Source organism: Monopterus albus, unplaced genomic scaffold (genome assembly GCF_001952655.1).
Source record: "Monopterus albus unplaced genomic scaffold, M_albus_1.0 scaffold125.1, whole genome shotgun sequence".
NCBI lineage: Eukaryota > Metazoa > Chordata > Actinopteri > Synbranchiformes > Synbranchidae > Monopterus > Monopterus albus.
Genome location: NW_018128005.1, coordinates 1,261,364 through 1,288,229, shown reverse-complemented (window position 1 = coordinate 1,288,229; position 26,866 = coordinate 1,261,364). Strand labels below are relative to the sequence as shown.

The window sequence follows — 26,866 nt, the reverse complement described above, 5'->3', positions numbered from 1 at the left end:
GTAGATTGACCAGTAAATCGAGAGCTTCGCCTTATAGCTCAGCTCTTTCTTCACCACAACGGACCGGTACATCGACCGCATTACTGCAGAAGCTGCACCGATCCGCCTGTCAATCTCCCGTTCCATCCTTCCCTCACTTGTGAACAAGACCCCAAGATACTTGAACTCCTCCACTTGAGGCAGGAACTCCCCACCAACCTGAAGGGAACAAGCCACCCTTTTCCAACTGAGAACCATGGCCTCGGATTTGGAGGTACTGATTCTCATCCCAGCCGCTTCACACTTGGCTGCAACATAACAGAAAAGTCAACTCTGGGTCACAAATCTCTTCATTTTAGGGATATTCAGCTAATCAATAATCAGCGAAATAATCATTTCTCTCCCAATGTGTCATTTCTTTCATCATGCCTGTGAAATGTTATTTTTCTGATGATTCACTGATTCAGCCGAAATTACGATTCCCGTTACCTTTACGGAGTAGACAGCAGGCCCAGTGATTACAAATGATTAAATTTACATTTTAGTCATTTAGCAGATGCTTTTCATCCAGAGACGCTGCTGGTGACCACAACAGTAAGATCAAACATCCATCTGGCAACAAAGGTTACAAAATATCTCTGTTGCTATGACAAGTACAGCCCATGGGGTAAAATAAGTAAAAGACAGATTATTCCTCAAACAAAATACGGCACCTTCTCTGGTACAGAGGACACAGCGAAGTGAGTTGTGACTCCATGATTAATTATTACATCTAAATTTTAATCATTCACCTGATTCTCCAGTCTAAACCAAACGTAACAGCAGAGAAAATTGTCACCTCCCATATGGCCTGCATTCAGTTAAACCTCAGCACAGCTGTAGAAAAACCTGCTGAGAGCCGACAGGACACAAAGGTCACTGATGGTACCGTACTGTTTGGCTTGTCTCCGCCGCTGTTTGTGGCTGCATGTGTGCTGAGGTAAACAAACAGCTGAGCTGTTCACAACTTGGGCCACAGTAACTATACGGTGTTAGAACATTATGAGAAACGGTGACTCAGGAATGATGAGTAGAGTTACAATTTCTGATGCAAACCACATGTAGTCAGAACTTTGTCTATATTTCAAAATTACTGTGTGATGTTAGGGTGAATAAAACCTACTTCATACCCTTTCATGCATTTGTCAGATAGTTGAATTTATGTAACAACTTTGTTAATGATAGAACTTAGTCATGGATTAAAAACTGGAAAAAAAAAGAAAAAATAGCTAAACTAAATTAGAAATTGTTAATATCAGAAGTTCAAAGATATTAAAAAAGGGTCATGTGGTCTTGTTAACACACCTGGTAGCTTTTCTAGAGCATTCACGTGGTTTGATCAGTTGCCATGGAAACAGATCTGGTTGAAAGCTTCTGGAAAAGCTTGACCTTGAAAATGACTAATTTTAAGGTCAAGAATGTGAAATACTTTTTGTGAAGCTTTAGACACATTTTTTAAACATATTCTTCATTCTATTATCAACTAACATTTTGTCAGAATCAGATTCATCTTTATTTGCCAAGTATGTTGAACACACAAAGAGTTTGATTCCGGGACAGTAGCTCTGATGTGCTTTTGTAAGTATAAAAACAAAAGTGACAAGAACAACAGTATATACAGTGTGAAAGAAGAACTTTCAGATAAGTAGGTACAATGGTTATATTTCCAAGTTATTGCATTGGTGGTTTTGCTGTATCATGTTCTTCAGACATACTGTATATTGATTAGCTGTATGAGTGATGGCCCAGGGAAGAAACCGTCCTTGTGTCTGGTTGTTTTGGTGTACAGTGACCTGTAGCACCGTCCAGAGGGGAGGAGTTCAAGCAGTCTGTGTTCAGGGTGTGAGGGGTCTGCAGAAATCTTCTCTGCCCTCCTTTTGACCCGTGAGGTGTACAGGTCCTCCATGAAGGGCAGGCTGGCACCGATGGTTCTTTCTGCAGTCTTCACTGTTCGCTGGAGTCTGTTCTTGTCCTGATTGGTCGCTGAGCCAAACCAGACAATGATGGAAGTTTAGTGAACCGACTCGATGATTCCTCTGTAGAATTATGCCAGCAACTGTAACAGTTATGTTGCTGTTTGTCTCCAGAGTCTGGATTTATTCTCTGTGAAGCTCTTCAAAATGTATGTACAGTGATACACAAGCAGACCTTATGTTTGGAAATGACGTCCCTTGAGCTGTGATTAGTGATCAACAACAACACAGTGATTGATGACATAATTGTGCAGATTTAGAATTAATTTTCCTCTGTGTTTTGTTTTCTCATATTTATAGTCGCAGCAGCAAACCTGACTTCTCATATGTTGAGCTGCTGCTCACAATTTGGCTGCTTCGTGTGCATATAATGGACTGCTTAATTCATATTACTGCTGTTTGTCTTCTTCCTGTTGGCTAATGTAAGCTGTTCTCAATCACAGCATGAGCTGTGTGCTGAGCAATTAGCAGGAATTAATTTGTCCTTTATCATATCACTGTTAGCTCCTGTGTTTTGGTGCTGATCACAAACAGTGGGGAATGCATTTCTATGCTGATGACGACTGAGTCACTCACCATGGTGGGTCTAATATGATCCACCGTTAGAAGTGTTATAAAGAAAAGTAGGTTAACCTGGAATAGAAAAGGAAGCAACACAACCCTCAACAACACATAGAATTGTTCACTTAAAGTTGTTTGCTGGTTTAAAAACCTCAGTCATTTTATGTATGCATTGAAATAGCATACACTGATCAGCCACAACATTAAAACAACCTGCCTATTATTGTGTAGGTCCCCCTTTTGGTACCAAAACAGCCTTGACCTGTCCAGGCATGGACTCCACACATCCCACAGATGCTTGATTTGATTGAGATCTGGGGAAACTGGAGGCCAAGACAACACTTTGAATTTGTTGTTGTGCTCCACAACCATTCGATTCAGTTCAATTGAGTGTAGTGCTGAATCACAAAGAAAGTTGTCTCAGGACACTTTACAAAGTAAGGTGTAGACCTTACTGTTATTATTATAATAAAGGAAAAACCCAACAAATCCCTCAGAGCAGCACTTGGCGACAACGAAGAAAACTTCTGACAGACCCCAGCTCTTGGTGGGCAGCCTTGGTGGGAGGGGAGGAGAGGAGAGGAGAGGGGAGGGGAGGAGCTCAAAGCATCATGGGGCCCCCAACAGTCTAGGCCTATAGCAGCATAACTAAGGGAAGGATCAGGGTCACCAGATACTTTTTTTGAAAAAGAAACCATTTTTGCAGTGTTGAAGGGCTCATTACCCTGCTGAAAGAGGTCACTGCCATTAGGGAACACTGCTGTCATGAAGGGATGTACTTGGTCTGCAACATTGTTTAGGTTGGTGGTACGTGTCAAAGAAACATCAACATGAATGGCAGGATTCAAGGTTTCCCAGCAGAATGTTGCCCAAAGCATCACACTGCCTCCGCTGGCTCACCTTCTCCCCATAGTGCATCCTGATGCCATGTCTTCCCCAGGCATCAGACGCACACGCACCCAGCCACGTAATTAAAAAAAAACATGATTCATCAGACTGGGCCACCTTCTTCCACTGCACCGTGGTCCTGCACCTTCTGATGCCCATTGTAGGTGATTTTGGAGTTGGACAGGGGTCAGCACGGGCTGTCTGACCATTCTGTGGTTATGTCATGGCTTTCTGGCTCCACTGCCTACACATACAGAGGCCATAGTAAAAGTATAGGGGTCTGGAGGAAATGACAAGGAAGTAGATGTAAAGGGTTTTGATGTCACACAAACACACACAAGCAAGCGTACTTTACACACATACAGGTCAGGACGTTAGCTACAGCTGGCACCTACAGGCAGTGTTTCGGCTGACTGTGATGAGCAAAGTAGATAAATTAGTGCAAGAAAAGCAAGACAAAAATGTTTTTCACCTTATCTGAATCTGCACCAACATTAGGGAGTTCAGAGTGAGACACAAAAGACCAGGAGAAGGAAGCTGATGATCATTTGGCTCTCCTGGTTTTCATGGCCCACTACGCCATCATCACAACCCATAATTGTACAAATTTTTAAAGAACGTTTAATGTACCAAACATTACTGCACTTTAACTGCCACTATTGCTGTTCCCAAGCAGTTTTGCTCCTTTAGAAATGCTCTCCAGGCAAACAACCCGGTGCGCAAATAATGTTTTCGATCAAGCAATCTCCCATAGGTCTGACCTTGGCAGCTTTTATCAGGCAATGAATACTTTGAAAAGATTGCATTGTTTTTCAGACCAGTACCACTTTTATGTTGCCAACCTCCAAACACTGCAATCCTCTCTACCTTAAAGCAAAAAAAAAAAGCCTGATTGTAGATTTCAGCAAAGTGATCCTTTCATCCTGCTATGGAAAAAAGAGATGAATGTTGATGGATTTGTAGATGTTCTCTCTCTCTGAGGTCATCTGAGACAGTCCTGTCTTAAAACCCTGGGCCCTGACAGAGTTTGTCTTCATTTTGTGGCTGCTAATGCATTTCACAGGGGGAATAATTAAATTGTTTATATTTTGATAATACAGTACTTACAACCAGCCAGTGTCTAACATGCACCCACCATGAAATGAGAGCAACGCTGACTGTAATGACTGAATACCTGTCTTCAAGGTGCCTGTCACAAGCGGCTGCTTGCCAGTCAATTAGAAACTGCAGTGATGACTGACATTGACATTGATTAGAGGATTCACTGCAATGAAAATAGAAGGTTGTAGAAATGCTTCTTGCTTATCTGATGCCATAATTTCATAAAACAGAATTAGTCATTATTAATGTGTGTGCATCTACAGTAGTTTGGTGTTTTAAATAAAGAACTGAAGCAAAAGGCATCTGTTGTGGTGGCTCACAGATGTCGCACAATCGCACAAACTGTACTCCCTTAACAGTGTACAGGAATCTTTTTATTTTAGATTCTGTTTAGGCATATTTGGCCTTCTTCAAGTGCGTAATCACCTGACTCACGATACAAGATAATATCACTATAGTCGTATTTTAATGGTGTGTTCTGACTGATTACAGTGTGAATTTAGACGCACAGTGGTTGCATAAAGTATTAGGTCAATGGAAAGACACGAGTGGAGGAAGTAAATTAGGTAAAACATATCTGTGTGAGTTGACAACCTTAGTGAAAATTGCAGTTTAAGTGTTGTAACATACAGAGACAAGAATTAAAAAAAAAAAACAGAAGGCTGTCTGGATGAAAATAAGTGAAAGAACTACAGGTCCTTCGACTAAGTCTTGAACTCAGTCGGCATCAACACACTGCAGCTGTGCTTTTGGTCCATTGGCTGTTTGGGGCTTGTTTGCCACGGATACAGTCTGCAAAATCAGTCCAGCAGCCAAAAACAATGAGGCAGAACTTTGTTTTGCATTCATTATGAGCATGCAGCGATAACCAGCCAAATAAACCAAAAAAGCAGAAACCAGAGTAGTAAAACATTTTAATGTCTACTTATTCTGTATATTAGGCATAAGTCTATAAAAGAGTTTTTAAAAAACATCTGAATTAAATGCACATTTATCAGATATATGCTTAAATACACATAAGAATGTCGATTGTGGGAATCACAGGTCAAAAGTGAAAATAAAAATGTGGGTGTACAGAGAATGTAACTGGAAAAGTACACTATACCCAGTAAACATAAAGTCCTAAAACCTCTAGCAGTAACAAGAGGATGCTTGTAACTATTCGTCTCTAAATATATAGTAAAAATAACATTGAGGCCATAAGCAGCTGTGGTCTTTAAGGTATAATCTACTTTAAAACATTATTCCTGGACCATTAAAATTACTCTTTTATATCACTTTAAAGCTTAAAGCTTAATGTTACCCTCCGTAGGCTCAGTCAGTCGACACGCTTCATCCAGAACTACATGTAGATGTGCCGGGACTCTGTTGAAGAGTGACGGTAATAAATGACTAAGCAGTAATGTTTGCTGCAGGAAGAGATGAACAGAAAAGACGGACAAGGCTGCTCATTTGATAAAAGCGCCATAATTTATTCTTACATAATAAATGTGTTTTCAAGCTTGTCCTCTCCTCAAACCGTCAGAGCTGCCAAAAACAAGTTATATCAAGATGAGAGGTATTCCCGCTCTCATACTGGCCTTTAGTTCACTATACTGGGAGGACAGGTGAGGGCCCAGTCCAGTCTTTCATTCCTCAGATCATCAGAGCCTGTTGTCAGGCTAAAATATGGATTTATCAGCATTAACAGCCAAACAGTAAATATCTCTGAAACTCATTCAGTTTTCATTAGAAGTTGACAACATATTTGCAGCTCCTTCTCTCCGTCCTCACCCCTCCTCAGCCGGGATCACACCACACACTCAGGCTGTAAATCCTCAGCACCTTGTCCAGACGCTTGTCTCCCAGCGAGCGCTGGCCGCCAGCACGCGCCGGCTCATTAGCATTGGCTGGGTTTCCTCAGATTAGCCGTAATTAAACTGTGAAATTGGAGCCGTTACCTTAAGTCAGGACACGGGGAGGACACCATGAGCTTGGTGTCTGTGCTGGGCAGGACACTGGTGGTGAGGGGGGGGGATAAGGGCCAAGCTGCCTGGCTCACTGCCATCGGCCCTCCCCTCGGCTTTCAGAGAAACAGAAGGCCAGTTCATGAAATACGGATTCCCAATGAGTGGCCTGGTCCATGATGAAGTTTCAGCATTGTTGGTGTTAGTGTCAGCGCAGCCTTTTTCACGGCAGCCAACGAAAGTCACTGTAATTTGCCATTCAGACACTGTACAGCCTGTGGTCAGCCACTGAGAGTTTCCCGGGATTGTTTGACCTCAGAAGGTCTCAGAGCACGATTTTAAAAGCTTTTAGATCAGACAAATTGTTCAACCAGCTGAAACTTAGTGGACAAAGCTGGTCTTAATGTGTTCCCCTTTAATTTCACTGCTATGCTAATTTATTTGACCCCAGCATTTACACCCAGATACCATGCAAACCCACTCCTGTCTTTAACAATTATGTAAAATGAGTGTGTTTTGTAAATATTTAGGTATGCCCAGTGTTAATATTGATCTGTTGTTTATCTCAATTGATTTTATTTCAGTGGCACTCAGGAATACAGCAAACCCGTAAACTAAAACACCTGCAAACATCCCAAACAAATTAAGCTTTCATACATCAGCCAGTGTTAGTGGTGCAGCCAATTTTCTGTGATCTCAGCATCGATTGTACTCACTTTAGTTATCAGACGAACGACTGCTGGTTTAAAGGAGGATTCAGTGATGTTAATGATGCATTTAGTCAGTGAATGGTTGTTTATATCTGGATTATCTTTATTGTCATGCTTCCCAGTCATGCAGCACACGCTTACCAATCACATACTGTACTCGCCTTATGATAGAGTTTATGTTTAACAAACATACTGCAACATCAGGTGCATTTCTGTATTGCAAAAGCCATCTTTTTTCTCTAAAATGAAGTCATTCCCAGTCTTCCCCTGTGCCTTCTGTTTGAACACTAATAAACCTCTGATTTGTTTTATGTCCCAACTTGTTTTATGATGCATTTAGTTGTTTTTGCACTGGTCTCCTTCTGACTGGGTTTTGATATCAGGTTGTGTTGCTCTTTGTCACTGTGTGTGCTTCTCTTTCCACCCATTCGTCCGTTATCTGTTCTGCTTATCCTGCTGAGCTTCTCATTCTTCTCTCTGGATTTTGGTTGCCTCACCTATACTGTTTTTATTCTGTTTTTTCTAAGAGTATGTTTTATGAAATGCAGAATACAGTTTACAGAAGAGTAGATGGAGCATGTTTGATTACCTAAATACAGTATCTACCATGGGGCGGCTGTGGCTCAGGATGTAGAGCGGGTCATCTGAGGTTAGCAGTCTGTCCCCGACTCCCCGGGTCCACATGATGAAGGCAGGCAAGACAAGGAACCCCAGTTTGCTCCTGGTGGCCAGGCCAGCACCTTGCATGACAGCTCTGCCGCCATCTGTGCATGTGTGTGAGCAGCTCTGTTATAGACTATAGATCAATCTGTTTCACTTTTTCAGTTTTGGTTTTTATTGTTTCCATTTCAAGAGTGTAAAGAAATGATGACTGATTACTGGTCCGAATTCAGATCAGTTCCATCTAGTTTAGTCTGAGTTTTCTGTGCCTTAGTGAGAGTGTAAGGAACATGGCCGACAGGAGCGAGGCCACGGTTTGAGTGTTTCTGTGCCAGGTGAGGGACACAAGTGAGTTTCAAGCAGCACTCCTGCACGTCAAAGAAATGCCTGACACTCATGTTTAGTCAGGAGGCCATCCCGCTGGAGCTGCACATTTGAGGGGTGGGTGGGATGCAGTGGGAGTGGAGCAGAGAGTATGGGGGAATTTGGGCTCACGGGGTTGTTGTCATGGTGATGACATGGATCTGAACTGATGGGGTGCGGTTAATGATGAATAATTATGCAGGATTTTTTTTAAATATTATTGTTCTTTTTCCCTCCTCCTAGTTGTTAATATTGTGACCTCGCCCCTGATTTCCTGGTGTTTGGGAAAACAAGAAATGACTTTGATGAATGGAGACTACATGCTGCTGCAGAGAATCCTGCTCGCCGCAGAAACAACACTCCCCTCAGGCAGGGTCGCTGCCATTTTGTATACATACTGTATATTTAAAATTCCATGGCTAGCCGTTTGCAGCCATGCCAACTTGCAGTAGGACATTTTGATTCCACTCATTTGAAGGGTTTTTAAAGTCATTGGGACCTGGATTAAAGGGTGATTTTGCTGAAATTACAAAACAAGTTTGTCACTTAGGGGAGCTCAGGGCACAGCCTAACACATTTTGCTTGTTGTTTAAGTTGGGACAATCATGCTTTTTTACAAGCATCATATACATGAAATTATGGTAAAGTGTCTGGAAGTAGAGGCTACCTGATCTTACATAACAACATGAAGAGTCCATGTTACATTTTGCCCCATGTTAGGTTGTACCCGGCGCTCCCCTACCTCCAGCAGTGTATTGCTGTATAGATATTTTCAGCTGAATGTGCCTAGGCCTCGAAATAATTGTCTCTGACATTTCTGAGTGCAGGAAAAACAGCTATCCACAGTGCTAAAAAAATAATAACATCTCTTACGAATTACTGTCCCCATCTCTCTGTGTAAACATGGGAAGTGTGTTCTACTGATGAACTGGTCCCTGTTTTGTCATTTTGGAGAAGTAACCCTAGGAAGGTTGAGGTTGGGGATTTATTTTTGTCAGTAAACTCCATGAAAAACCAACAGTGTGTTAGTCTGTCTCTCGGTGCTTTCTGACTTCCCTTCCCTCGCTGTGGCGCTATATTGAAAATGTAAATAATTTAAAACAAATAACTGTGTTATTTTGGATACAGTAGTTTTTATCCGACATTACTCATAGAGAGGAAATGGAGCATTCGTTGGGGACTATTTTCAGCCATGGATTAATAACCATTTGGTGCTTTACTGACTGTTTCTGTCAGCTGGCAGTCAGTTTATGTATATGCTCATAGTAATTAAGGAAAATGTCACCTAGCCCAGCAGTGTGACTCACTGGTGTTTTTGGACAATAATCAAACTCTGTGGCACAAAGAGATAGCATCTTTTCTTACTTTCACTTATTAAAAATTTATATTTCTAGTGGAAATCTCCTGTCACCCAGGGTGTTGTGCAATACATAACAATATCAGCTGATTGGTCCCCCTTGTCCAAGATTCTAGTCCAGAATGAAACATTTCCTACAACTGATGAATGAGTTTTATCAGAAATTTAGTAAAGAAGCTCCACGTAGCATGGCTTTCTTTGAAAATGTGCAATGAAAGTAAGCTGTACATGACAGCAGTCTAGCAAAGCATTGCACATCCAGCTCCTTTTTTTGCTCTGTCTTTCTCTCTCTAACCAAATACTGGTGTGAAGCCACGAACACTCCTTTTTGGTTGCTGCTCATTTCACCCCAAGATTTTGCTTCCTTTCAGTGCGTACTGTATGCGCATGAATCCCTAAAAGAACTTCCGAACTGCTCGCCTGTCACTGTCAGCCTTTTGGTTTTTTAGAATATTTTGGTGCTGCTGAAGTCAATGTTGAAAAGGAAAATGTGTGCAGGAAAACATGCACTACCTCGATACACGTACACAGTCCACAAACATGGAAAGCACTCACGTATTCACTCCTACCTCACACCTCCTAATCAGCTCCTAACGCTTGCACACATACACACACACACAAACACTGGCAGCCAGCAGGCGGACGTGTGGGTGATTGAATGTGAGGGAGAGGCAAGACGACAAGCGTAGCATTCACCTTGATCAACAGCCTTTTCTCGGCTTTGAAGCACAGCGCACGCTAAAGCTGCTGCTCTATTTTAACAAGCTAATCTGGGCAGAGCGTCACACTTGAGCTACACACACACACACACACACACACACACGATATTCCTGCAATAGTTTGTGTCTGTGCATGTGGGTGTGTGCGTGTATTTATAGGTGTGTGCTACTGTATTGAGGAAGGTCGTTATGACATTGAGTTTGTGGTTAGATGTATTAGAAGCAGATTAAGAACTAATCAGACAAACATCCAGTACATACGTTGAATTTATTCCAGTTTAATATGAATTTTATGTTTTGGAAAACCAACCTTTATAGTCAGAGGTCTAGAGATGATCTAGAGTTTAAAGTGCAGAGTATAGAGATTATAATTATTCTTCTCTTGTCAAGTTAACATTGGGGTTTTAAAGTGTTCTATGTGTCATTTGTTCATGCACTTTTGCACAGTATTGGTCCCGTGGTGACAGGAGCTGAACTAACATTTCATAAAAATTACCACTTTGCTTTCTGGCACATATAAAGTGACAGGTAGAAAATGAAACCAGCCATTTCTGTTTAGTGCTCATCTGATCCCTGCAGTGCAACCACTGAATGATTTGTGTTGTTGAAAGGGCAGCATGTGTGATCATAGTCTGTGTCATCCATGTGTTTGTCTTGCTCTGTGTATAGTTGTGGGCTAGCTAGCTAAATTGTTAGTTGTAACTGCTGAATTGCACACCTTATAGTTTTCATAGCATTTTTTATCTGCCAACAAATAGCCTCGGGTGTTTTACCACCACCCTCTGGACTAGAGACAATGTTAATTTGCATGTAGCACAGGACCAGCAGTCTGGGAGACGCTCTGACCAGGTCGTCAGCCATCACAGCTTGGCCCTTGCCAAAGTCTCTCAGATCCTTACGCTTGTCTGTTTTTCCTGCTTCCAACACATCAACTTTGAGGACTGAATGTTCACTTGCTGCCTAATACATCCCACACACTGACAGGTGCCACTGTAACGAGATAATCTGCTACCTATCAGTGGTCATAATGTTATGGATGATCGGTGTACACACCACAAACCAACACTGAGTCTTAGTATGAGTAGATCCTAAACAAAAATACAAGGATACCGTGAAGATTAAACAAACCTTTAGAAACTATTGGGAAGTGCAGAGAAGAAGCCTCTTCAGTCTAAATGTTATTTCAGAGCATGTTTACAACCATGACAGTAGCCCTCCATGTTGGCTGCAGGCCTGTTGCTGTACAGCACAGCGTCGTCTGGCAGCAATGCACGTCCATTAGGTATTTGTCACACAGGGGGAAGGAAACAATCCACTGGGACCCACAAGCAGATGTAAAACGCCTTTAATGACATGAGAAAAATCATTGTTATCACCTTCCCCCTCAGTCTGCAAAGCACAAGAAAATAACCCTCAATTTATTTTGCAGAGCTCTGAGGCATCCTCCTCAGAGTGGAAGAGATGGCTGATAAAGGTGTTGCTTGAGAGGGATCCATCTATCCTTCTCTCCCTCATTCCTTCTCTCCATCCATGCAACCTGCCTCAGCTAGAGAAAGAAAAAACTCTATTTGATGTTTGAAGAGGCAGGGACACATTTCTCTGTCCTTCCAGACAAAGGCCATCTCTTTCAAAATGGCGTTGCCTTCCCAGCCAGGTGGTGGACTGGACACACTGATCAGACTGAGTCGGTGAAATACGTCTGGAGCTCTGCCGCTGTCACTCATGCTGTCGCACCAATGTTATCTGTGATCTGTGCAGCATTATCTGATGGAATACATTAGTCCTATGACAGGAATCATTCTACCCAGTAATACTGGAATTTAGATGTTGGATGTCCACAGCTAAACTGCAGCAGTTTATCACATTAGGACTGGCAAGACATAAACATGAAAAAAGTTTCAATTCCATGCTACAGTAAGTTGCATCATATCAGAAGACTAGTGCATAGCTTCCCTTTAGACACCAAACGGCTGTTTGTACACTGTGTATCCATTGGTACAAATAGACATGCATCTGTTCAAAACTCACATATGATGTGTTGTAGGTGCCATGTCTGTCTTCCCCTCATCTGACAGAAAAATATCCAAACAAACAGACAATAAGTTGGATGGAATTCATAAGAATAGAAGCTAAACTAAACAAAACTACATCTGGCCCATATTTCATTAAGGCTACACATTGCCATTGTCATTTGATGCAAGATGTCAACTGTCAAAGTCAGGGTGGGCGATGCGGCCCGGCCAGATGTGTGTTCTGGCTAGCTGGCACTGAGCTTAAATGTTTAGATGAGCAGGTATCAGAAGACCTTTTGCAGCACACTGTCACCCAGCTGTTGCTTTTACTGCCAAACATGCCAAACATGCAGAATTATTTGCACTATGACTAGAGGTCTGGATAAAGTCACAGCTTTGAATGGCTGGTGTTTTTCTAGTGAGGACAGTCTCCTTTTACTTAGTGATGGGGACAGCCGCACGCGGCACCTCTGAGATCTCGGTCTGTGATTGGACTGCTGAAATGGAGCTCACAGGCTGAGAGCGACTCGCGGTGATGCAGCTCTGGTCGGGGCTGTCAGGAGAATTGTTTCATGCTTGTCTCTCGGGAAGACAGTTGCATTGGCTTCCACTGTCAGCTTGTGAAGCAGGCTTTGCTATAGGTACAAAACTGTGTGTGTGTCAAAACCTGAGGTAGACAGTCTGTGACACAGAGATCACGTTTGTGTTTGTGTACTGATGTAGATGCAGAATATGTGTTTTTATGTGGGGCAGAGGGTGAGTGCTGCAAAAAAGAATAGGAAAATGGGGTTGATGAGTGTGTATGTGCACAGGTGTTTAGTGCTGCGAATGAGTGTGTGACAGACGAAGAACAGCAGTAGAAGTATTTACAGAAAATGGTTATGTGCTGTGTTTTATTACTGTGTATTAGTGGGATCTTTCGACGCACCCAGAGTCCACCATGGAAGAAGTGTCTTTAATTTTGTAGCAATACTGTAAAAACACTTAATTACAAGTGACATTACAGCATTTAGATGTTTCTGAGTGTGAATATTGGCGGTAAATTGTTTGCAGGGATTTAAAATAAAACACTTGCGGTGAAGAGGAGAATAGACTGAGTACTGTTTATCAATAGTAGGTTTTGTGTTTTCACATCAGTTCTTTGCCTGTGTGAAAAACAGAAGGAAAAACAGGCAATAATGAATGAAACAAGGGAGAGGATGGGAAATAGGAAGGAAACAGAATCGCATTCAATTAGCCTCTATTCCACTGGCTTCAGTGACTCTGTGCAATCGCTCATTTAGCATTTTTCCATCAGTCATTGTAATAAAACTGAGCACATTCCTCAGGATTTTTTTTATATTCTAAGAAAAGCCACCAACCACTATGACACTTGCTACTGATAGTTGAAACCTTTGTGGTTTTAAAGTTTGACTCCAGAGGGATTTTAATATTTATATTTGCATATATACATACTCTGCTATAAACAATATATAGTCGAACACAGAAATTTGGTGAACCTCTATATTAGGCCTAGATGTTTGCCCCTTATTGTGCATTCCAGGATCGATGAATATTCAAATATGTGCAAATGTGTCCACGGCACCCTTCCCCATACTGCTGCTTCTTCCTCATAGACGGGTGAACTCGCTGTATCAGGATTAGATGCAGGGCTGAAACCTGAAGAGATGTGGCACTTTATGTTTAATTAACAATTTTTATTGTTTCTGAGTTTTCATGTTAATGTCCTTGCTCTGATTTACACTCTGTGTACAAAGCTTCCTGTTTCTTACTGAAAAGTACATTTTCCTTCGCTGTATAAACAACAGTAGAGGACCCTGCCCTCTAGTGAATGTTACCTCTCAAACCAGCATCCCTTCTTGTCTTCTATGTCAGCTTAACTTTCCATTGCAGTGTCAATGTAAACTGCATGTCACAGCCTGTTTGTCCATCAGCCCAGATGTTATGTTTGCTTACTGTATGTTGAAGATTTATGTCTCAGGGGGCGTCAAGGCCAAGGGGCTACCATATCATGCATATGATGGCGCTTTTGTCTTGGGTGCCATCCCAGAAGACAAGACAAGCGGGGGTAGGATGGTGGGTCACAAGAATCCAAAATATGTTGCACCGCACAAAGGACGTCAGTTTGCTGGTCCTGACCTGAATGTGCTGTCTTTTAGGTGAAAAACAAGAGAGGAGCCTTTCGTTTGCTATCTGTGACCGTTTGAATATCAAACAAGCCATTTACGGGTATCCAGGCGATGGCTGGTTCCATGTGACAGAGCTGTCAAGTTGCTCTGAAGCCGTGAGACAAAGAGGTGGACATGTCCATTTGGAAGGTTGTGAGATGAATAATGTTTTCTAAACTCATTATGTGGAGACTGTTGGTCTGCAATCCTCAATCCATCCTAGTAAATGGCAGCAGGGACTTTGTCACTCCAGGTGTTCCAAGAGGTAGCAGAGAATAAAGAAGATCAGGTCAAGCAGAGAAGCAATCTTCACATAATACTCATCAAAACTGATAAACCCAGTACTTTAGTAGTAGGAGAAGAAGAGATGATGATATATATGTTAAAAACACACAGACGCTCACCTTTCCTCACATTTCAGGGCTTTGACATTGTTATTGTTGCACAGACCATAGTGACAAGAATTACTGTCAGAACCAAAAGACTGTTGGACTGGAGGAACTTTGACAGTGACAAGAATTAATGTCAGAATCAAAAGACTGTTGGACTGGAGGAACTTTTTCATAGTTTACAGAACTGTTGTACAAAGTTTTCTGGGACTGAGAACGATAATAGTTCTTAAACCGCCATTTTGAGGGTCATTTTTTGCTCCTATGTCAGGGTAGGTACTGCCCAAGCACAATAGGAACCATGAGTTACACATGTGTATGTTGATTGCAGCACTGCTGTCATTTTTTAAAAACCATGTTTGCCATGTAAACAGTAGCAATCAATAGTGATGAGCAGCAGCACGGGGAGCTGCAGCCTGCCAACAGTAACCTCTGCAGAGGGCTAGTGGCCTCATGTAGGATTAACGTTAGTAACTGTTGTGAGCTTGTTGGCTAATCGCTAACAGCTTTTAGTGTTAGGTCACTTCAGCGGTGCGAATGCAAACAGAAGAAAGCTCGTGAAGGTGTGTAGTTCTTGGGGAAGCTCCCGAGTGGGGTAGTCCCTAGAACAGTCTGGTCTGAAAGCGCATCAGTGTAAACTAGTTGTTGATCCATATTCAGCTACAGCCCAGGTGCTGTTAATGTGTCGTTCCATTCAGCAACAAGGGTACTGAAAATGATATCGGCCACCAAAGCAGTTTGAATTCTTCTGCCCAGCCAGTGCTGTTTTCCCCTTTTTACAACTTAATATCTTCTATTTTCTATGTGATCCACTATAGTAGATGATACCATCTCCACCTGTTCCTCTGGCAAAGAACAGCACAACAGGAGCGATACAACAAACCTACATGAGAGACTGTGATTACAGATAAGAACTAACATGGCTGAACACCATTCAGCACGAGCACAGGGCTCCATTGAGACAAATCGGCTTCTGGCAGATCTTTGCAGAGTGTGCTACAACTCTCTGGTATCTCACAGAGCACATCTCCTCCTCCATTGACCTCTTATAGTCAGAATAAGGTACAGTGCTTTTCATTCTTGGCAGCACCATTTATGATACTGTATGTATCCAACCGTGGCCTTTTAAGGTGCACGGCATGAAGTGTTCGCCTTAAATGATTGCACTCCACGTTTCTAAAAATGTTTCAAGAAGAGTAAATTAAAAAGCGATATAGAACAGTCTCCACTCAGTGTGAAAATATTTTCCTATCAGGGAGCTGTCACATCAGGTTTCCACAGGTTTTTTTATCCATAAATTGAAAAGCTGATGGATGTGAACCCAGCTGCATTCAGATCTAATGCCAGAACATGTCTGCAGTGTTCTGTTACTGTGCCTGATTTCAACAGACAACTACCAGTCAATAATGTGGGATGGTAGATGTTAAAATACTATATGGACAAACAGAATCAATTCCTGGATTTCAGGCCCACTGAAATGTATTGATGGAGAGTTCTGAGATTTGAGTCGTTTCCACTGAGGCTGTGAAAAGGACGAGTGAATAAGGTGGTTTAACCTCCTGCTTGTAGGCTGTTGTTACAGCTGAGATGCAGACAGAGAGTGAGAGAGAGATGCAGAGGTGGCGGTGGTTGGTGCATGTTTTTTGGGCGTAGCTCTACAGAATAAAAGCCTAAAAGGATGTGATTTTTGTGCTAATAAAGAGGAATGGATATAAAATATTGGTGCCCGATACTAGCTCGCTTGGTTTGTGTGAGTAGGTGGGGGTTGAGCAAAGTATTAAGGAGCGGGTGTGGGGGTTTCAAACTGAAAGGCACTGGTCACCCCCCCACCCCCCAAAATCTCCATCAACCACCTCCCTATACACAGAGCATAGCAGGGCCCTCGCTGCCTGCCACCTCCAGCTGTCTCCAAGGGGGGACAAAAGGAGGTGTGGGGGTGTCTGTGTGGGTGTTTTTTTTTTTGAATAAAAAGGATAGAGTGAAGAGGCCCCCCCTGCCCCCCCATGCACACACACATACACTCACAAAGATGCTTACAAAGACACACCTTCATGTCTTCATTCTCTAACCATCCTCTGTTTGCTGCAGCTGTTAGTCCTCCATTGGTCTCAGCGCCTCCCTCTCCACTCTCCTCAGCTAATAACTCATTATCCTTATTTGCTGATTATGCCTGGGGGTGGCCGTGTGTGTGTGTGTGTGTGTGTGTGTGTGTTGGTCACCTCCCTAAATAACTGCCTAAAGTGTTCCTGGCAACTAGATACACAGATACTGTAGATACATTAGATGGAGAGAAACAGAGGTCCATCTGAAAACAACTCATATGAAAATTATTTTGATTGAAAGGACCAGCAGCTTTTGTTTTTTCGTGGAGTATACAGTATTTCCTGCTTTGCTTGCATTCCGCAGGTTTCACGCAATTTTAGAAAGTTTTTCGAAAAAAAAAACAACCCTGCATCGTTTTTTTGCTCCAGTTGCTGTTCTGCCTAAATATCTGTTTATATTTTGCTTCAATTTAATGATAGAAAAACTGCAGATCTGAGTGAATTATTAAAGCTTTAATTTTGCGAAACATTTCCCATCTGATGTGTTTTAAATTGGGAAATACATTTTTCATTGAACATAAACACAAATTCTAAAAATCATTTTAATCACCAGCACTGGATTTTTTTTAGACTAATGACCATATGAGTATCCAATTAAGGTGCCAGTAAAATTTTGTATATTTTATGTGTTTATGCAACAAATATATCCATCAATAATAATAATAATAATGACTTGTAAAGAGAGAGAAGGTACACAGTTGAAAATGAACTATGAAACAGTGACCTGTTTTTAAATATGACTGACTCTGTCAGCGTAGCTTATATGATAAGATAAAATAGTGTGGAACTGCTAGGGCTGTATTTGTACAGAATCCAGCTGATGTTATTCACGTGAGGGTTGTTGATGTGTAAATTTAGCATGTTTTGAAACTATGAATGATTGAATTGTTTGTGTGTGATAGGTGGTTGTTCTCCTGTGACCTTAGCCTCCAGGACATTAGACACTAGTAGCAGCCACTGCTCTTGTCACGGTACGACTGAATGGCTCTTTTTAAATTGGAAAAGCGCTTTCAGTTTAAGGAAACCACATCTTCACATATGAGTGTGAAATTACCTATAACTGTGCAAAACGTCTTCAGAAATATTTTAATTTGTTTGAGGGAAAACAAGATTTTAAGGCCCAGCGTGTGTCTGGGTGAGTTTCTGCCGTGCCTTCATCTCTCTGTGCTCCCTTCACTGCCTTCCTCTGATCTTTTCCATGCAGCCTCTTCTTTCTCCTCCTCTGCTTAGCTTTACATCCCTTCCTCCTTTCCTTCTTTGTACTTCTTGTCTCCTTTCCTCTTGCCAGTTTTTTCTTCTCTTCTTCCTCCTGTCGGCAACATGTGGAGTCGTTGTCATGGCAACGAGGGGAGGTGACATGTGCTGTAGACAGGCAGGAATGGAGGGAGGGATGGGAGGAATATAAGGAGGAGCCCCACAGTGCACTTTGTAGTCTCTCTCTCTCTCAGCAAAAAAATAAAAAATAAAACTAGCATCTCATTCCTCTCTGTGGAAGTGGTGGAGGCTGCTGGTCCTCTTCCTCCTCTCCTCTCCTCTCCTCTCTGAGCGAGTGTTGAATTGCATCAAGGGAAAGACTGGAAAGAAATCTCTTGGTGCATTTTCCTCTTTTTTTTGCAATGGATGCAGCAAATGACAGAAAGAAGAAAGCGAGAAAGGCGATGATGGGAGGAGATGAAACTCCCTCTCTCTTCCACGCACTCCCTTCTTCTACTTCGCCGCCGGTGTGGTGCTGTCTCTGAGTCGCTGGTGACAGTGCTGCCCGAGTGAAATGGGAAATAGAGGCGGGAGGAGGCGTATGTTTTGCATTCCCTCATCATGGATTTTTGGTAGGATTTAAGTCTTGTTCTGCATGCTAATGTAGGCTAATTTTTCTCAGAAACCGCTGCTGTTGATGCAAATATCTTTACAAAATGCATGAAATTATGCATCTGTCCTGCTGTAGCTCCTCTTTTATCTCTCTGTTGGACTGAGGAGTGTGCTCTCCACGTTCTTCACAATCTTACTGTTTTCAAATATATTGTTACAGCCATATTTATTAATAGCATTTTGTGTTCAGACATACTTAACTCCATTCAAAATTTGATAATTCACAGCCAAAAAGTGGGGTTTTTTCAGGTGAACATGCAGTGGGAGTATCTACGGAGTTTAGACACCGATTGATGGCGCACCCTGGACGCATGCAGATGCATGGCTCCCTATCATTGTAATAACAGTCAGTTTACTGGGATTTATGGCTGTTTTCATTTTCTCCAGCTGCGGCTTCATGTTGCTGGAGTGCAAACTTTAAAGCCTGTTGTGCATTTTTAATGGTGCAAGTCATGTTCAACTTGGAGGAGGATCCTCATTTGTATGCAATGTGTGATATGTCTGAGAAATGGATTCACACTGTTTTGTGGCTGAGCTATAACGGGGATGAAAAAACATGTTAATCATTTTTCTGCTTGATTTCAAAATGGATGTTTCTGTTAGATTTGTTAACAGAAAAGCCAAGTCTTGGTATCACGGTGTTGGTCTTTTTTCCAAAATTGTGCGTGGGGACTTTTGCTAAGGTGTATTTGTGTGTGTGCGGCTTGCACACTTGAGTGTAAACATGTATAGCGTGTGTGGGTGTGTGCAAAATTACATGTGTAAAAGTGTGTACAAGTGGGCACCTGCAGATGTGAGTGTAGCAAATGTAAAATCAGAATGTGTGTTTGTGTGCATATGTAAACTCACTCACCAGCCTGTGTATTGTGTTGTGTGCGTGCATGTGTGTCCGCGGTGCGTTTCTGCTTGTTTGCTGAAAGGTTTTGTTAAGACCCCGGCTGAACTTTTTGAAAAGCCTGGATGAATCAGAGGTGAGGGACAGATCTTTGTTTCCTGCAGCAGTCGCTGTGGAGGGAAACAATAGCTGGCCACCGCGCTCCCTCTGACCTTTTTTCACCCATTCTGAATAAGCCAGAGCCGTGCAAATCCATCTGCCTTTCGTCTATGGGAGCCTGGCTAATCCACACACCCCCTTCACACACACAAACCAGGAGACCCAACCTCTCCACCCTTAAACCTCAGTCTCAAATCTAGAAACAAAAAACCACACGCACACACTCATTTCTCCTGTGTCAATGTGCACTTTTTCAAACTGGTTTCATTTAATTTTAATTTCCTAATCAATTTTAGTTACATTTTCAAAACAGCCATAAAGCCGGTTATTGTAAGTGGATGAATTAGAATGCTACCTACAAATCAAACCGTGTTGATGACGCTGATTTTTACTGCAAACTGAATCAAAAATTCACCAGCGGAAAAATTTTTTAAATTTAAAAAGATATTCTGTGGTGGTACATTTCACTTCCCTCTCTTTTTGAGGGTTTTTGTTCTTTCTGGTCTTGTTCAAACCCCCTGTCTGTCTGTGGGGAGCATGTCTGATATTTGCTGAAAAGGGCTGAACCCAGCAGCGCGCTTGACTGGCCATGGTAATGCTTTTCAGAAATCCTCAGTCAGGAGGAGCTGTACCACTATATGTCAAATCACGTTTGCCGATGTGAAATGAAAAATTTGCAAGTACAATTGCTTTTCAAGGAGCAGATGGACAATAGAAGTAGAGGCATAAAAGGAACTCCCTTCTCCCTCCAGAAGCAAAGAGCATTTCCTCTCTTTTTCTTTTCTTTTTTTTTTGTATCATATGATTAAAATAATTCACACTTGATCCAGGACTGGTGCAGATTGAAACAGACAAAAAGCTACAGTATTTCTTGTGCTTCTTTTTGATACTGAATCAACACTGACTATTGTCTTAGATAATTCTTTTTTAATTAAATCATCACAACGACACAAATGTAAAATAAACGTCTCTCTGCCGAGCTGTAGTGCGGCTCTACATCAAGTCTTGAACGTGTAATTTGACTGAAAGCGTTAAGGGACAGGAGAGAGAGTCGATAAAGGCCCTGGCTGCAGAGAAGAGCAGAGAACCTCTAATTATTGCATACAGACTATAGGTGACACTTATGACATGAATAAAAATGCCTGTGTGGATAAAGGAATTGAACACTGTCTATCTTCCTGCAAACATTTGCAAATTTCTGCTCCGTGCGTGTCTGCAGCGCAGGCAGAACGGCTGCTCGTTTTTCATAAATGGGAGCTAACAAGTCATACACCCCCGACTCTCTCTCGCTCACTCAGCGACACACACTCCTTCACCCCTTTACTGTTGCTAACAACTGCAGCCAAACTTGATTAAGCAGGTGGGGTCAGGCTACATTTGTTTGAATCAATAGACGGGCATGCTAGGCAGCCATGATGAAGAGACCATGGGGGAGGTGGAATCAGTGTGTGTGTGTGTGTGTGTGTGTGTGTGTGTGTGTAAGGAGGGGGGATCGCCAGCATCTGTCCTGTGAAAGATGACTGAGCTGTTACAGTTAGAGCCTTGAATTATGGGCCATTACTAGCCGAGCAAGATGCAATCCCTCTCCATGAAACTTAATTTGACTAAACAATGAGATGACTTTGGGAGTAAAATGACAAATGAAGTTATTTGATCCCTGGTATAAAATATATTTTGCAAAAGATGATTGCAGTGGAAGCATGTGGGATCAGCAGTAATGTATTATTAATGTGCTTGCCAAGCCCACAAAACATACCGGCTGCTGCTCAGCTACTTTTGTTTATGATGCTTCCTTAACGGCTGATATTTCTGCTGCAATCTGTACATTAAGACCACATTAATGAAAAGGAACATTAATAATACACAGCCAAGCAGCAATAAATTGCATCTGCTTTTACAAACATCTAATGCAATATTAACATCTACGTCTACAGAAATCCAACATAAACAGACTCCCCGTAATATGTGTATTACTGATTTATGGACAGTCTTAGTAGTAACCTGCGGCTACGAGTAGTTAAATCTTTTATATGTACTCAAGTTCAGAGCTGAATTTCTCACATTTTTTTGTTCAGCTTTTTTTTTATCGTGTTTTCTTAGCACTGAGAAAATGCTCCTCAGTGCAGCACCCCAGTCAGAGACGCCCACTGTTTCCTTTTCAAGGCTGTCACATTACTATGCAACCAGCTTTTACAGTACGGCTTAGAGCTCCCCAAGCAAATTGGACACCCCACAAAGCATCGGACAACTGTTGTCCCCCACTGTGGGTCTTTCGGCAGGCACTCTTTATCAGGTGCTGAATGCAGGAACAGCAATGAATGAAATCACAGTGGGTGGAGTGGTGATGGGGGGGCATCATCGAGCGGCGATGGCGGTAGAGGGGCTTCGCTCCCTGAAACCTCACAAGAATTCCAGAACAATCCATGTGCAGGGCAGAGCCGTCTGTTTTCCCGCCTCCCAGGCTTTCAGGGTTTCTCCACGCTCACAGGCAGGCAGGAGGGATTCGACGGGGCTGCCCCCTTTTCTCCTGACCGCTTTCAAAGCCTACTTTCCATTAACTCACCACGCCGCACCTCTCCTAATCTCTGTGACCTCTATCACCGAGGGACGGGGATTTTTTTTAACCCCCCCTTTTTCACCCTCGAGACAGGCCTGCTGCCTTTCTGTGAGGTTGAGAGCATCTTGGGATTTTCATTCAACACTTTTTACCCGGCACAAAAATAACAACGAACTAGCTTCATATGCAGTACCAGTGAAAGCTAATGATGAGCTATAGTGAGTGTTTACATTTCTGTACTACGAAAAGGAAGAATTCATCTTTACTGTGCTGCAAAGATGTGAAAAGACACTTGTTCCCAAGTAGAAACAAGTCAAGAAAAGATTGGAATTTATTTATTTTTTGCTATTGATTTCTTTGGATAATTCTTTGTCAGGAGAAATTGTAGGCCTTGTCATTGGCAGTGCAATTTGTAGCCTCGCTCTTTGTGTCAAGATCACTACGCAGTGTGTAATAATGGAGAATTATGTTGCCAATTGTTAACTCTTGGTAGTCGAGGTAAAACACAACAGGGCCATTATCATGAGCTGGCTGGTGTCTGAAAATGAACAGCAAGCACCAGTCATAACGAACCGCTCAATAAGGCCCACTTCCCTTCTCTCATATTATTTCCGTGGTGGTTTTTACACACTCAAGAAGCAGTTCAGACAGACTCTTATCATACAGTATGTGTCCATTGTGTTATTCTAAGCAGCAGAATGTGTGAAAAGGAATGTTTCATCTCTAGTTGTTTGCCGAAGAATCTGGTTCTCATGATAGATTAAAGTGCCGCCGAGGTCGGAATTGGCAAGGCACTGGCTCAAGATGGCAGAACGTCTGTTGTAGAAAATTTCTCCACTATAGCAGTCGGTGTGTTGGGCTGTCTGGAGACATCCAGGATGCTTTGCTAAACAAGAGTTTATGCATTCTATGCACTCCTGGGCACAGATGGCGGAACAAACGCTTGTGATTATACTTTTCATCGCACACAGCGATATGCATATTTATGTCTCTCCAAAAAAAGGAAAGAAGAGAAGCACGTGATTTCCACATTCATCACCTTATGTAGAATCATTTGTTTTAGGGAGAATCACTAGAAGCAAAATAATGAATTCTTTTAAGGGTGTTCAGCCAGATTACTTTGTCAAATGAATAATTTCAGTGTGACTTGTTTTATGGAGCATTTGGTGGGTGCTTTAATCCAGGGGGTATCAAACCATGAGAGTCTGCAGGGTTCCAATCAAACACTCCACCAAATGATTTAGCAGATTACTTCCTTTTGTCTGACTGATCAGTAAAATTGTAGTTTTTGGCTGGAATAACAACATGCATACTCTAGGTACATCGTTTTACACCCTGTTTAGTCCCTAGCACCTGCTTCCAAAAAGTCTTGACTGTGATAGTGCAAATAAAACGGCTCACCAGATAAAAATATGAAGAAGAACATATAATTAACCTTTTTTATTTGCTTTCTGTGGCCCACAGGAAAACAAGATCAACCAGATCCCCACCAAGTACAGCCAGGCAGAGTCGACTAAGTTCCTCATCCTCACTGTCGTTTCCATCCTGTGCATTGTCGGCGTGCTGTTGGCCTCCACCGTGGTCTACTGCCTCCGCCACCGCTCTCACCACAAGCTCAAAGAGAAACTCACCAACCTGGGAACAGATACTAGCAGTGATGCTACTGCCACCTATCAGGTAGGATGTGCTACTGCACCGTCTGTGATTTTGAACTGAAAAGATTTTGGTCATATTTGTTTTTATATCTGTAATAAAATATGCAGGATCGAGATGGTATAGATGACCTGTGGTATTATAGGTAACTGCTTCCCAGCCTTTTTTTTTTATTGCTTGTGAGCCCTTAAAATGTAGTTTTTCCTGTTGTTCAAGCCCTCATCACCAGGTGGCATCTGTTTCTGGTTGTGACTCGTTTAACTAAGAAATGAATTTTCCCTTATTTTGTTTAAATAATCATTAAAGCTAAATCACAAGCAAAAGACAGATAACAGGAAAGTTTGAGAAATTAAACATAGTTCGATATAAAATCATTTTTTGTACCTTTCCTACCCTGTTGATTGTCTCCTGGATCAATCCCTCAAATTTCTCTAAGTATGTTTCATAAAAATCATGTACAGTAGTTCCAACATAGTGTGTGTTTTATTAAAATTGATACACAGTAACTGAGGCTTTCAACAACACTGACTGTTTTTTATGGTTCCACAATCCGTCAGATCTGTCTTCTGCACGAAGCTATTGTTCACTGCGGTTCACGTGGAGCCCTCTTGTGGCAGCGACAGCGAAAATGCATCGGCCACAAGAAAAAAAACAACAAATTACAAAATCCCATTGTTTGTTAAACTAATTTAAAATTGCTAATAAGTTGTAAAACTACACAGTGTTTGTGAAAATGATATTTTAAAAACTTTTATCTGAGTTTGATTTTTGTTGAGCCTTTTTTTTTATGAACTCAACCAGGTTATATTGTAAATATAAATTTACAGGTTATTCTTTTTGTTTAAAGAAGAACTTGTACAACATCTTTTCACTGACAGTTACTTTATATCAGTGGCAGCTTCTCTAGTGTTGGAGGCTGAACCATTGTCCTCGGGACTGGCCACGTGTACTGTGGAAGTGTACGTCACCAAATCAGCCTCAGTTTTTATTCCATATCGATGTATTAAAACTCAACTGATGCTGTGTGTTGATTTCTGACTATGCTGCTATAGCGTGTTGTATCACTAATCCAACAGGTTTTTCGTCCCAAGTCATTTCCATCCCCCCCTCTGCTTGCTGTAATTATCCTTTGGCCAGAAGAGCCGGGTGTGAAATTTAATTTACAGAATCCAGTATTAAGTGGCTTTTTGAACAAAGAATTAGATTGAGATTTTGCCATCTCTTTCTGACCTTTTCCCCACCATGTTTTTAAATGAGAGTGATCCTGTGAGCATTGATTTTATAATGAGCCCCTGAGCACTTACATTTCATGCTCTTCTCCGGGGATTTTTAGCTCCTGAAACAGACTGTGCTGCTGCGTCAGAGGCTTATCTCATCACCAGGGACCGCGTGATTGTAATATTTTTTTGTTATCAATGAGAACAAACTGTTCAGTAGACAGGAAGCGGCAGTCTCCAGGGCTACATACAATTAAAGCAGACAGGAAGCGGCAGGCTGCCTGACGGCCTTACTACTGCAGCTCCGTCATGCTTGCTGTCAAACGCGCACACACACACAATGAGAACAAACTGTTCTCATTGGGCTCAACTACCTAATAAAAGAAGTGGCTGTTTCTGAATGTCTCATTTTCAACATGTCCAGTAACGGGCTGACATTTCCTCCACACCATCCTGTCGACATAAAATATTTTCTTTTCATTAGAAACTTATCTTCAGTTACTTGCCTCGAGGATTCACTTTAAGACTAATTGGAAAATGCTCATTAAAATGCATATGTCAGGCTGTGTTTACACATTATTTATGTGATTAATAGCTGACAAAGACATTCATGTTGTTCATTCTTGGAGGTTTACTCAGCGCAGCTTTGCTCAGACTCCCAAAGCTCCTCCGGTTGATTCCTGTGTCGGCAGCGAGCCGTCGTCATCCTCAGTGAAAGGCCTCAGCGTTCAGCCCCATCTTAGCTGTGTAAGCCTCGTCTCTTTGTCAGCGCTGCTGTGTAGAGGGGTTCCCTGGGCTGGATTCTGTCTGTCTTTGTGTGCATGTGTGTGTGTGTGTGTGTGTGAGTGTGTGTGTGTGTGCAGTCTCCAGGGCTACATACAATTAAAGCAGACAGGAAGCGGCAGGCTGCCTGACGGCCTTACTACTGCAGCTCCGTCATGCTTGCTGTCAAACGCGCACACACACACAATGAGAACAAACTGTTCTCATTGGGCTCAACTACCTAATAAAAGAAGTGGCTGTTTCTGAATGTCTCATTTTCAACATGTCCAGTAACGGGCTGACATTTCCTCCACACCATCCTGTCGACATAAAATATTTTCTTTTCATTAGAAACTTATCTTCAGTTACTTGCCTCGAGGATTCACTTTAAGACTAATTGGAAAATGCTCATTAAAATGCATATGTCAGGCTGTGTTTACACATTATTTATGTGATTAATAGCTGACAAAGACATTCATGTTGTTCATTCTTGGAGGTTTACTCAGCGCAGCTTTGCTCAGACTCCCAAAGCTCCTCCGGTTGATTCCTGTGTCGGCAGCGAGCCGTCGTCATCCTCAGTGAAAGGCCTCAGCGTTCAGCCCCATCTTAGCTGTGTAAGCCTCGTCTCTTTGTCAGCGCTGCTGTGTAGAGGGGTTCCCTGGGCTGGATTCTGTCTGTCTTTGTGTGCATGTGTGTGTGTGTGTGTGTGTGAGTGTGTGTGTGTGTGCAGTCTCCAGGGCTACATACAATTAAAGCAGACAGGAAGCGGCAGGCTGCCTGACGGCCTTACTACTGCAGCTCCTTCATGCTTGCTGTCAGACGCGCACACACACACACACACACATACACT

At 42.2% G+C, this 26,866-nt stretch overlaps 1 protein-coding gene across 3 annotated transcripts in view; it reads left to right on the top strand.

Moving 5' to 3' along the window:
- Window positions 1–26,866, top strand: part of LOC109967083 (receptor-type tyrosine-protein phosphatase N2-like) — a 194,639-nt gene that overhangs the window by 119,207 nt on the left and 48,566 nt on the right. For all 3 annotated transcript variants that reach the window (XM_020612432.1, XM_020612430.1, XM_020612431.1), the window contains one exon: window positions 23,849–24,061. In XM_020612432.1, coding sequence (XP_020468088.1) covers window positions 23,849–24,061 — 213 coding nt within the window. The remainder of the gene's footprint in view (window positions 1–23,848; window positions 24,062–26,866) is intronic.